Here is a 12,427-nt window from a genome sequence, read left to right as displayed (position 1 = left end):
AGGCAGAAAGGGACAGAGTTTGAAGCTCCTTTTGACACCCCGGAGCGGTAACATCAGGAGGGACCTGAAGCCATGCCCCTTTAGTGACGTCATCGAGTAGGGCCGGAACACTGAAATAAATTCGGCCCAGGTACAGCACGCAGCCACCGGCACACTGCCGAAGTCATGTGCCAAAGGGGCGTGCCCCTTGGTAAGAATTTTTACTTAATTCTTTTTCAAACCTGTATGGGTAGAAAAAGAAAACCAAAAGTTTGGACATCTTCTCCGGCTCTTCCACAGGCTAGGGGACCTATGGACTCCCATGTTATGAGGTGGGTAAGTCAATCTGCTAGCAATTCAATACCTGATATATCTTTCTCATCTGGTGCCTCTGATCATCCCAGCTAGCAGCAGCAATCTCAACCCATGATGGAAATGCCTGCCCCCAATCTACCGAGGTCGACACAAAGAGTTGTGGTAACAACTAATAATGGTGATATGCAACCCACAGAAGGTGAGGATATAGAGGACATGAGGATTACAGGGGGCTCTGGACTACAGATTTTAGTCCCAGAGCCCATAGACCCCCAAATATAACTCTAGGGGATGTATGGAGGGCAATTAATGAGTTACAGAAGGTTATGTCTAGTTCTATAATTCAGAGTAATAAATCATCTATTGAAATTAAGAATGTAATAGAATCACATGATAACTGTTTAAAACAACTAGCAGATGTGGGTAGAACAACTGCAGCACAAGTAACTACTTTACAGTCTGTTAATAATTCTTTTATTAAAGTCAGCATGGTTATTCATAGACAGATGGAGAACCTGGAAAATGAAAATAGAGAAACAAATTTAAGGTTTTTAAATTTCCCTATTTCTAGACCCCTATCAGCCAGTGAATTGTTAAAAAAATATCTTTTAGAAGTTTTGTCAATATCAACTAAAGACAATAAGTCTGTATTAAATAAGTCTGTATTTCAGAATTCTACACAAATCCCTCACCATCATCCACAAAACCATCCATAACCAAGCCCCTCTCAACCTTCAATTCCCACTCAAACTACACACCTCATCTCAACCTATCAGAGAAGCCTATAGAGGTTCCCTGCACGCCCCCCCCCAACCAAATCTACACACCATATAACATCCACAGAACGGGCTTTCTCTACAGCGGGACCAACCATATGGAATGCTATTCCCCCCGAACTCAGACAAGAACCCTGCCTGTTGACATTTAGAAAAAGGCTTAGGACTTGGTTATTTAAACAGGCCTTTCCCGAAACTTACTGATTCACCATAGCAACCATTACTGTACACTCAGCACAATGTAAATAATTGCTCTTCTTGCCGTTGAGTTACTTATGCTTTGCCTTCTTCTTCCCCCAGTTCCAGCACCCCTGTTTTATTGTAACTTTTGCTTCTCTTCGCTATGTTAATATTTAAGGTTATTGTACCCCCGTTCCATGTAAACCGACACGATATGATTGTATCATGAATGCCGGTATAGAAAAGCACCAAATAAAATTAATTAATTAATTAAAAATTTACTATGTATTAAACACCAGAATAAGGAAACAGGAGGGTGAGGAAGGAATGGACCTTGTCCAGCAGGAGTCTCCTAATTTAACTTCTATTTTGGAATCTTCAGTAGATGATATACCACAAAGAGCAACCCTTTTGTTTACCTTTTGTAGGGAAAGAGATAAAAGTTTAATATTACAGAAGTATTTCAAGAATAAGGAGTTCCTGTTTTGCGGACAAAGGGTCCAATTATTTCCTGACGTATCATGTAGTACACAACTTAGGAGGAAACAATTTTTGAACTTAAAGCCAAGAGTTTTAACTCTTGGGACAACTTATTTCCTTAAATTTCCCTGCAAGTGTTTGGTAGTTTTTCAAAAGAACAAGTTTGTTTTCCAGGACCCCACCCACCTGGAATCCTTTCTGGTGGATAAAGAAATGGTTTGAGGTAATGCTGCAAAAATATGTATCCAGATATAAGTAAGTTAAAATTACAGTTTTCCTTAGTTATAATTAGATAATTGTCCTCCCATGATGTGGACTAGGACTTTTGATGTAAACTAAAAATTGTTAAAGGTATGATTGTATGATTTCCTGACATGCAAAATTTGTTCCTTGATTTTTTTGCATTGTAATTTTGTTTAAAAATCTTAATAAAGTATAAATTTTAAAAAATGAGTATGTTTTAGTTATTACAGGCATCGCAGCATTAGGAATTTTGAGAATCTGAGAAATATAATTTCAAAATAGTTCTGCAGGAGAAGTCTTTTTAATAACAGGAAAATGAAGAATTCTCAAATTTAAAGAATGTAAGGCATTTTCAATATTCTCAATCTTCTTTGAACCAATTGTAGTTGAGTTTTTTCAAGAGAAACAACTCGGGTATCCAAAGCCAAAAGCCTAGTGTCCTGGGACGAAACCATATTAGAGTTAAGCAAAAGCCAATAGTTGGTATCCATAATAACTGTAGTCAATGAGGAAATAGAAGTTTCCAAAGTCACAAGAGCATTCCAAAGAACTTCCAAGGTAATTACCGATGGTTTACGAAGTCTAAGTTTACCATCCTGGACAATCATCGACTCACCACCACTCTGAGACACTTCTTCACCCAAGCCATCAGAAGGGGCTGATGTCAAGGCCAAAGGCAGGGAGGCAATATCCCCTAAACCAGTGGTCTTCTTCTGAACAGATGCCACTGCCTCATATGCGGTAAGAGGCACAGGGCTCCAAATCTCCTCCAAATTCATGTGCGGCAAAGTCAGAACTCCTCGAATCCCCGACAAGGGGATTGGTATGTCCAACAAAGTTGTTATTTCATGGCATGGGGGAGATGATGTAGCCAGCGCTTTCGGGCTAAGAGAGATCTCCTTAGACAGCAGAGAAGACTTCTGCTCACCATCTTCCTCTGCATCGGCCATCACCAAGGGAGTGGATACTGGTGTCGCACCAAAAGGCTCCTCAATCCGGTATTGAAAAGAGCCAGATGAAGGAGAACTAGTAATGTTCTCCTTAAGTTTAGCCTTATGCTTAGTGTGAGGCATTGAGGAAAAGGTAATCCGATATCAGTGGAAAACAGAGAGAGAGGTTCTGTGTGCGCATCTCAGTCGGCAGCCATCTTGTCTCCCTTGAAATTATGTGCTTGTTTTGAAGCACCAGTGAAGGATCCTGCTGTGAGAAACAATGAAAGCTGAAGATGTATCCAGCATATATATATCTGGAAGTATTTTTTGGACACAGTGTGGGGAGGATTTTGGATCCCCCTCCCCACTGGGATGCAGTGCTGAGGTAGTCTGATTCCATTTGGCTTTTCCCCAAAAGAAGTTCCCAGAGATATTAACTAAGGATGAAAGAACAAGATTGGGAGATGCCCAACCGAATCTTCAACCAAGGGACCAGGATGGGCTGGGTGTCCAGGAAGGAGATGGAGTAAGGTAGGAGTTTTGCTGTAAAGTGGGACCCCTAAAATAGGATTCCTGGGTTAGCTGCTGGGTGAGCTTTGTAAAGTAAAATCACCATGGGAGCTCCACCCAGATGCCTGAAATCAAAGGATATCTAACTATAGAGGAAATCATTCATATATCATAATCAGATGCAATTTGACTATTTATGGACAAATGGATTTTTATTTAATTATTATCAAATTAGTAAACTTTACTTTAATACCCAAGCCTGTTGATTTTTCTCTACACCTCACCTCACAGGATACAACTATACTCTATACACACTGAAAACAAGATACCTTGGTCCGGGCTATAAGCAAGAGCTTACCCCCAGAAAAAGAATCCCCTCAGGATTAAGAATTTGAGCATGGGAGTAAATTGCTAGCTGGAGCAGGCATGAGAAATAAATATGTTTGTGTGCCTAGAGATTAAAAACCCCACATAGGGGCAGATTTTCAAAGGGGTAGACGCATAAGATATGTGCGTACCCCCCTGAAAACCTGCCCCAAGCTCCCCCTGCATGCACCGAGCCTATGTTGCATAGGCTGCCGGCGCGCACAAAGTCCTGGTACGCGCGTAAGTCCTGGGGCTTTGCTAGGGGGGCATGTCAGAGGGCGTGTCAGGGGCATGGTGCCGGCCCGGGGGCATTCCGGGGGCATGGCCGAAGCTTCCGAAACTGCTCCCGGGCCGGGGAATGGCGCGACGGCAGCCGGCCTACGTGCACGAGTTACGCCTGCCTTGGGCAGGCGTAACTTTTAAAATAAAGGTAGGAGGGGCGATTTAGATAGGGCTGGGGGGTGGGTTAGGTAGGCGAAGGGAGGGAAAGATGGGGGGGAACAAAAAAAAATTCCCTCTGAGGTCGCTCCGATTTCGGAGCGGCCTCGGAGGGAACAGGCAGCGCGCGCAGGGCTCGGTGCATGCAAAGTGCACAAATGTTCACCCCCTTGCACGCGCTGACCCTGGATTTTAAAAGACTTGCGCGGCTACTCGCGTATCTATTAAAATCCGGCGTATTCTTGTTTGTGCAAGGTTGTGTGAACAAAAGTACGCCCGCGCGCTTCTTATAAAATCTACCCCTAAGGTTTACACCAGTATTATTATTTTTTTGACTCTTAACATTATTTAAATATATATTTAAAAAAATGTGAGCTCTTCAATTTATTTCATATATTTTTTTGAGCTTGGTATCCCATTTGTTTGTTAATTCTCTGTTTAAATTTAATGCCATTTATACATCTAACTCTTCACAAAGTAGGGAGCAGGGCAATTTTCAAAGCCATTTGTGCAGGTCCATTAGCCTCTCTGAACTTTTCTTTTAGAGCAGCTAAAACGAATGTGCAGGGTTCACACCCTTTTACCCTTGTACTTTTATCTTCACTAAAAAAGAGTCATTCCTCTGACCTTGTTTAGTTCATGGCAGTAAAACAGCATTTTCAAATCTAGGCATCCTACTTTAATCCTTCAACTCACACAGATAGTGACATGGTAGCTTTTAGCATATGCATGTGACTGCAATGTATAGAAGCTAAAGATGGCTGTGTATATTACAAACAAAAAAATGAAATTCAGTATTACCCACCTAAAGTATCTAAGCAGAAGATGTTTTGGCTCTTAGTATTTCTCTAACTTTTTAAAAACATTCTAAGCCCAAATACTCACTTTAGAAAAAACATGTTTGTATTTGCTTGTGTAGAGATATATTTAGAAATATTTGAATCTATCAAGTGCTTTATTAATTACAATGTGACCATTCGATATTATAAATATTTTTCAAAATGTTCTTTTTCCTTTTTGGCATAATCATGTTTGTTGATTCAGATTCTAATTAGTTTGCAGTATTTTTGAATCCACGTCGCTTATTTTCAAACCTTGTTTGTGTAGGAAGTAGAATATATGGAAAAATATTTTTGTTCCATGTTAGTTCTCTCTGTTTCAATGCAATTATAATTGGTCTTACAATCTGGTAATCATTTTGCAATTGTTTGAATAGATATTTTGTTTGGGGTTTTTTTAATTTGTAAAGTTTGATTTTACAGTAAATAATAGGGATGTGAATCGTTTTTGAACGATTAAAATTATCGTCAGATAATTTTAAAATCGTCCAAAATCGTTAGAGTGCACGATACAATACAAATGCCCCCGATTTATCGTCAGGGGCATTTGTATTGTATCGTTAAATAGGGCGCGGGAAAACCGGCACACCAAAAAAACCCTAAAACCCACCCCGAACCTTTAGAACAAATCCCCCACCCTCCCGAACCCCCCCCCAAAATGTTTTAAATTACCTGGGGTCCAGTGGGGGGGTCCCGGCGCGATCTCCCTCTCTCTGGCCACGACTGCGTTGAGAGAAATGGCGCCGGTGGCCCTTTGCCCTTATCATGTGACAGGGCAAAGGTAGCGCCGGCGCCATTTTGGTTCCTGGGTCCCGACGTCACGCGTGCAGGAGATCGCCCCCGGACCCCCGCTGGACCCCTAGGGACGTTTGGCCAGCTTGGGGGGGGCCTCCTGACCCCCACAAGACTTGCCAAAAGTCCAGCGGGGGTCCGGGAGCAACCTCCTGCGCGCGGGCCGTATTGCCAATCTTCAAAATGGTGCCAGCGCTACCTTTGCCCTCACTATGTCATACGGGCGACGGTCGCCCGTATGACATAGTGAGGGCAAAATCTTCAAAATGGCACCGGCGCTACCTTTGCCCTCACTATGTCATACGGGCGACCGTCGCCCGTATGACATAGTGAGGGCAAAGGTAGCGCTGGCACCATTTTGAAGATTGGCAATACGGCCCGCGCGCAGGAGGTCGCTCCCGGACCCCCGCTGGACTTTTGGCAAGTCTTGTGGGGGTCAGGAGGCCCCCCCCAAGCTGGCCAAACGTCCCTAGGGGTCCAGCGGGGGTCCGGGGGCGTTAAATAGGGCGCGGGAAAACCGGCACACCAAAAAAACCCTAAAACCCACTTCGAACCTTTAGAACAAATCCCCCACCCTCCCGATAAGCTCATGGGGGCAGAAACCTGGTTTATAATAGCTTGCTACATTTGTCTCCACTTTTTGGCTCCCTATCATTCTAGGTAGTTACATAGTAACATAGTAATGATGGCAGAAAAAGATCAAAATGGTCCATCTAGTCTGCCCAGCAAGCTTCCCAAGGTAGTAACTGCTGCTCCGTGCAGGTTAACCCATGTTTCTCTTGGGTAGTAACTGCTGCTCTGTGCAGGTTAAGCTTTTTTATTTATTCCCATCCTCTAGCCTTTTAGGGATCCACAGTGTTTATCCCATGCCCCTTTGAAATCCTTCACAGTTTTAGTCTTCACTACCTCCTTCAGAAGGGCATTCCAGGCATCTACCACCCTCTCAGAAAAGAAATATTTCCTGACATTGGTTCTATGTCTTCCTCCCTGGAGTTTCAAATCATGACCCCCTGGTTCTACTAAATTGTTTCCAATGGAAAAGGTTTGTTGATGACCATGGATCATTAAAACCTTTCAAGTACCTGAAGGTCTGTATCATATCACCCCTGCACCTCCTCTCCTCCCGGGTATACATATTCAGGTTCTTCAACCTCTCCTCATAAGTCATTCGATGGAGACCACCCACCATTTGGGTCGCCCTTCTCTGGACCACCTCCATCCTGTCTCTGTCTCTTTTCAGATACGGTCTCCAGAACTGAACACAGTGCTCCAGGTGAGGCCTCACCAAGGACCTGTACAAGGGGATCATCACTTCCCTTTTCTTACTCGATATTCCTCTCTCTTTGCAGCCCAGCATTCTTCTGGCTTTGGCTATCGCTGTGTCACACTGCTTCGTTGGCTTCAGGTCATTAGACACTATCACCCCAAGGTCTCTCTCCTGCTCCGTGCACATCAGCCCTTCACCCCCAATGCATTTAGGGCCGGATTTTAAAACGGTTACGTGCGCCGGGCCTATTTTAAAAAGGCCGGGCGACGTGCGTAAAGCCCCGGGACGTGCGTAAGTCCTGGGGCTTGCAAAAAAGGGGCAGGGAGGGGGCGGGGCATGGGCGGTCTGGGGCAGGGCATGGGAGGGGTCAGCAGCTCCTGGCACAGCGGCTATTTGCCGCTGTGCCAAGGATTGTGCGCTGGCCAACAGAGGCAGACGCAAAAGATAAGATAACAATTTTGGGGGGGGTAGAGTAGGGCCGGGGGGGGGGGGAAAGGTTAGGGGAAGGGGTGGGAAGGTTAGGTTAGGGGGAAGGGAAGTTCCCTTCCAGGCCGCTCCGATTTCATGCGCAAGTTACAAATACAGGCGTATAAGTTATAAAATCAGGTGTACATGTGAGCGCACCGGATAGAGTGCGCACATGTACGCCGCGCGCGCTACTTTTAAAATCTACCCCATAGTTCTTTTGGATTACCACACCCCATGTAAAATGTTTGAAAATTCGCCTGCAGGGCTTTAATGAATAGAGCAGTGATTTACATGAGCATAATGTCATCGCAAGGTTTAGTGAGGAATCCCCAAAGATAAACATACGACTGGAAGTATCTGAAAATGTATTGGACATTAGCCAATACCGCTAGCCATCCGAATTCTTATTTCAGATGTTTCACTCCTGTGGAACCTTTTCAAAATATATCCCAATATGTTCATATATTAAATAAAGTTAAGGTTAATTCCTAAAACTGTGAATAAATTATTAACTGAAGGAATGAAAGTAGAGGGTAGAGAGAAATTGGAGGATGTGAAAAGCTAGACTAAACTGAGAGATGGAGAAACAGTGCAGAAAAAGTCAGAGATTATTAGAACGAGACCGGGCAGGGGCTATAGTTAGATTCCTATCACATAACCATTTCAGCTATATTAGATTTTAAGCTACATTTAGGGTTTCTTACCTTTCAGGGAGAGCTAATTAGTTGTACAGTAAAAGATGTAATAGCTGAAACTGCTCTGAAATAAGAAACTTAAAATATCCCTTAGATAAGTTTCAGAAAATTATAGAAAAGCTAAACTAAATTTGTGGATTAGTGGTAACAGAGAGAAAACGTTTTCCAAGATCTTGATTCTACATAGCTTTAGATAAAAGATCACTGAAAAGCAAACACTTAAAAAACAAAATTCACTATAAGCTAATATTCTAATTATTCATTATCACTGTGCATGCTATTAATTCATCACTTAACAGATTTCACTCCACTTTCTCTGCCCTGAGATGCATTATCTAACATGCGTGTCTCACCCTTCTCTGTACACGAGATGCATTATCTAAGAACCTTGGGGACAGTGGCGCATCGGAGATCTCCAAGGATGACCCCAGCAATGAGTGCCGGTCGGACAGGGATTTCTTCTGTTTTTGTTCTCGGAATTCAATCACTGTTGCCTCCACTTCCAGGCAGTCCCGGCGACTCTCCTTGACTGCCTCCTGCTTCTGTTTGTGTGCTCGGTCATTGGCAATTACTTGAGACAAGGGAATGCCAAATGCCTTGGGAGGACATTCTGGAACATAAACAGAAAAAGGCAGTCTGAGGCTTGATTTACTGTGGGCTGAGCACATGAATAACCTGCAGACAAGGGAGAATACTCTGCCACAATTATAATGACTTGGTGGAGGATTCTGGAGCTGAAGGCAAAACCAATAAAACATCAATGACCAGGACAATCTTTGAGGACAGATAATCAAATATTGTTAGACAACCAGCTTACTCCACGTCTTGCAAATTCCATCCCCCTTTTTGTGTGAGATTAAACTGGTACAGCTCTGCATAGGGGTGTTTATAGTAAGTAACAAGGTAAATGACAGCAGGAAGACACAAAGGGCCCATCCAGTGTGCCCAGCAAGATTTTTCAGGGTTGTAGCTGCTGCTCTGTGCCCCTACTCCTTCTGTTTATGGGGTTCAATTGTCAAGCCACAATATTTTATTGTAGGAAGGGCGGAATATTGCCAGGGCAATTGTTCCATGATATTTTTCCCCTCCCTGACAAAATATTGAAGGAATATCACCACCTAATTTTTTAACCATGGAAAAACTCTGCAATAAAAAATGAACATGGCAGAGGCCACATAAACATGCAATCAAGGCCAGCTTCTTATGGGGCTGGCATTGCTTTAAAGGGCCACATGGCCCAAAACCACTCTCCAAAAGTGTAAAAAACAAAACAAAACCCCAGGGGGTATTGTAAGACCCTCACCCACCCCTCCACCACCTATCAAGGCAGTGCCAAATCAAAAAGAAAAAAGAAAAACATGTTTTAAATCACTTAGTGACACTCTGTTTCCCTTTCCTAACCCCTCCCCTTTGAACAAAAACCTCTGCCCCAATCAAAGAACCCCCTCTGGAATTCAATCCCCTGCCCCCCCCCCCCCCCCCAACAGAAACCATAATCTCTGGGGTCTAGGTCCCCCTACCTGCCTTACATAAAAAAGAGACTCTGGTAGTCCAGGAAGGTCCATGGACCCCCACCCCCTGAAGCTCTCCATAGTGGGTAGTGGAAGTCCAGAGCACACCCTAGCTCCAGGCCTGGTTGATGCCAACTTTCAAAATGGTGCCAACAGGCCATTGCCCCTATCACGACTGGGCTTGAAGCTAAGGAGTGCTCCTGGCCTCCATAATCCCATCAATAATGCTTCTTTGAGATTCGGAGTGTTCTGCTGGGTGGGGCTCCAATGACCCCCTAGACCAGGGGTCAGGAACCTTTTTGGCTGAGAGAGCCATAAACGCCACATATTTTAAAATGTAATTCCATGAGAGCCATACAATATGTTTAAAACTAAATACAAGTAAATGTGTGCATTTTATGTAAGATCACACTTTTAAAGTACAATAAGTCTCTGAAAATATTACACCAGGCCTTAAGACACCAATACATCTCCTATTAGGAAAACGGACTAAGTCAGGCTGCTATAGAGTCCTACACAGAAACTACACGCCAGCAGAAAACCTCACCTGAATCACGTGCTGTCCCTCACCTAACATAGAATAAAGAGACCAAAACGCATAACAAGAAGCATGCAGACAAAAACTGAATTGGAAACTGCAACAAGCCAGAGTCTCTGTATGCAGTGTAACAAAGGAAAAAAGAAACATCACACATCCTTATAAAACAAATCAAGAAATATAAAATCATCAGCAGTAAAACTGTACTAACAAAAAGAACATATTTCGAAACAGCTGATGAGTGGAATATCCAATAATTAAAAACTCATATAAAACATTTCCAGATACCAACAAAATATTTCAAAATAGCAGACACAAAGATCCAGTAATGAAAAATAATAAGGATACAAAAATTTTTTTGCTCTGCATACCTGGGAACATTTGATATCCAGGTGTCCTGAGATTGTTCTGAATTAGCAGGAGGTGGGGTGGTTTGCTTGGAACTTTCTCCTCTCTCAGTCACATACCAGCGCTCTCTCTCACACTGGCTCTCAATGACACACCTATACACACATGCTCTCAGTACTCACATATACACATGTTTTTTCTCTCTCACTTATATAGGCTCTTAATTACACATTTACACACATGCTGTCTATCTTTTCACGCTTACACACACACAGGCTTTCAATCACATAAATACATGCTGTCTTTTTCTCTCACACACAGACTCTCATTCACATGCTTACAAACATGTCCTCTTTCTCTCATTTACACACAGGCTCTCAATCACATACTCACATGCTCCCTCACCTAAATCAGCTCTCAATCACACAGACACACATGGTCTCTCTCTCTCATTTAAACACAGGCTCTCAATCACATACTCACATGCTCCATCACCTAAACCAGCTCTCAATCACACACAGACACACATGATCTCTCTCTTACTTATACACACAGGCTCTTAATCATACATACACATGATCTCTCTCACACACAAAGGATCTCAATCATACACACATACTCTTTCAAACAAACAGGTTTTCAATCACAAACTTACACATACAGGTTCCCAATGGTAAACTTACATTCATGCTCTCTCTCTCACAGGCAGGATCTCAATCACAGACATACTCTCTTTCACATATACCGTATTTCCACGACAATAACCCGCCCACGTATATAACCCGCCCACACACATAACCCGCAGGTTTTCAAGATTTATGAAAAAAAGTTTTAATATACCCCGCCTCCTCATATAACCCGCAATTCAAAAAAAAAATAAATTTTTAAATACCTGTCGGAGGGCCGCGTGGGTCCAGGCGGGCGGCGGGAGCCGGGTGGTCGCGTGTTAAATCTAGGCCGCGGGCGGGTGGGCGCTTGTTCCAGGCGGGGGCGGGTGGACGCGCGTTAGTTCGAGACGGCCGGCGGGTGGTCGCGTGTTAAATCTAGGCCGGGTCGCACAGGCGCGCATTCATTCACTGCCGGTGGGGGCAGCCCCCACCGGCAGTGAATGAATGCGCGCCGAAAGCAGCTTGTTCCAGGCGGCGGTGGCGGGTGGACGCGCGTTAGTTCGAGGCGGGTGGTCGCGTGTTAAATCTAGGCCGGGTCGCTCAAGGCAATCTAGGCCGGGTCGCTCAAGGCAGTCACATGCCGTGACGTCACGGCATGTGACTGCCTTGAGCATCGAATCGCAGGGGTCGCATTCATTCATCCAGGCGGAGGAGCCGGCTGCTTTCGCCGCTACTGCCTTGAGCGCCGAAAGCAGCCGGCAGCGGCAGCTGAAAGCAGCCGGCTCCTCCGCCTGGATGAATGAATTCATTCACTGCCGGTGGGGGCTGCCCCAGCCCCCACCGGCAGTGAATGAATGCGACCCCTGCGATTCGATGCTCAAGGCAGTCACATGCCGTGACGTCACGGCATGTGACTGCCTTGAGCGACCCGGCCTAGATTGCCTTGAGCGACCCGGCCTAGATTTAACACGCGACCACCCGCCTCGAACTAACGCGCGTCCACCCGCCACCGCCGCCTGGAACAAGCTGCTTTCGGCGCGCATTCATTCACTGCCGGTGGGGGCTGCCCCCACCGGCAGTGAATGAATGCGCGCCTGTGCGACCCGGCCTAGATTTAACACGCGACCACCCGCCGGCCGTCT

At 44.6% G+C, this 12,427-nt stretch overlaps 1 protein-coding gene across 2 annotated transcripts in view; it reads right to left on the bottom strand.

Annotated features, from left to right (window-relative positions):
- Nucleotides 1-12,427, bottom strand: part of LOC115094260 (rho GTPase-activating protein 6-like) — a 340,951-nt gene that overhangs the window by 160,567 nt on the left and 167,957 nt on the right. For both annotated transcript variants that reach the window (XM_029607121.1, XM_029607122.1), the window contains exon 4: nucleotides 8,634-8,890. In XM_029607121.1, the coding sequence (XP_029462981.1) occupies nucleotides 8,634-8,890 (257 nt within the window). The remainder of the gene's footprint in view (nucleotides 1-8,633; nucleotides 8,891-12,427) is intronic.

The sequence above is a fragment of the Rhinatrema bivittatum genome, chromosome 6 (assembly GCF_901001135.1).
Source record: "Rhinatrema bivittatum chromosome 6, aRhiBiv1.1, whole genome shotgun sequence".
Lineage (NCBI taxonomy): Eukaryota > Metazoa > Chordata > Amphibia > Gymnophiona > Rhinatrematidae > Rhinatrema > Rhinatrema bivittatum.
The sequence above is the reverse complement of the archived record's forward strand: the minus strand, read 5'-3'. Positions and strand labels throughout refer to the sequence as shown.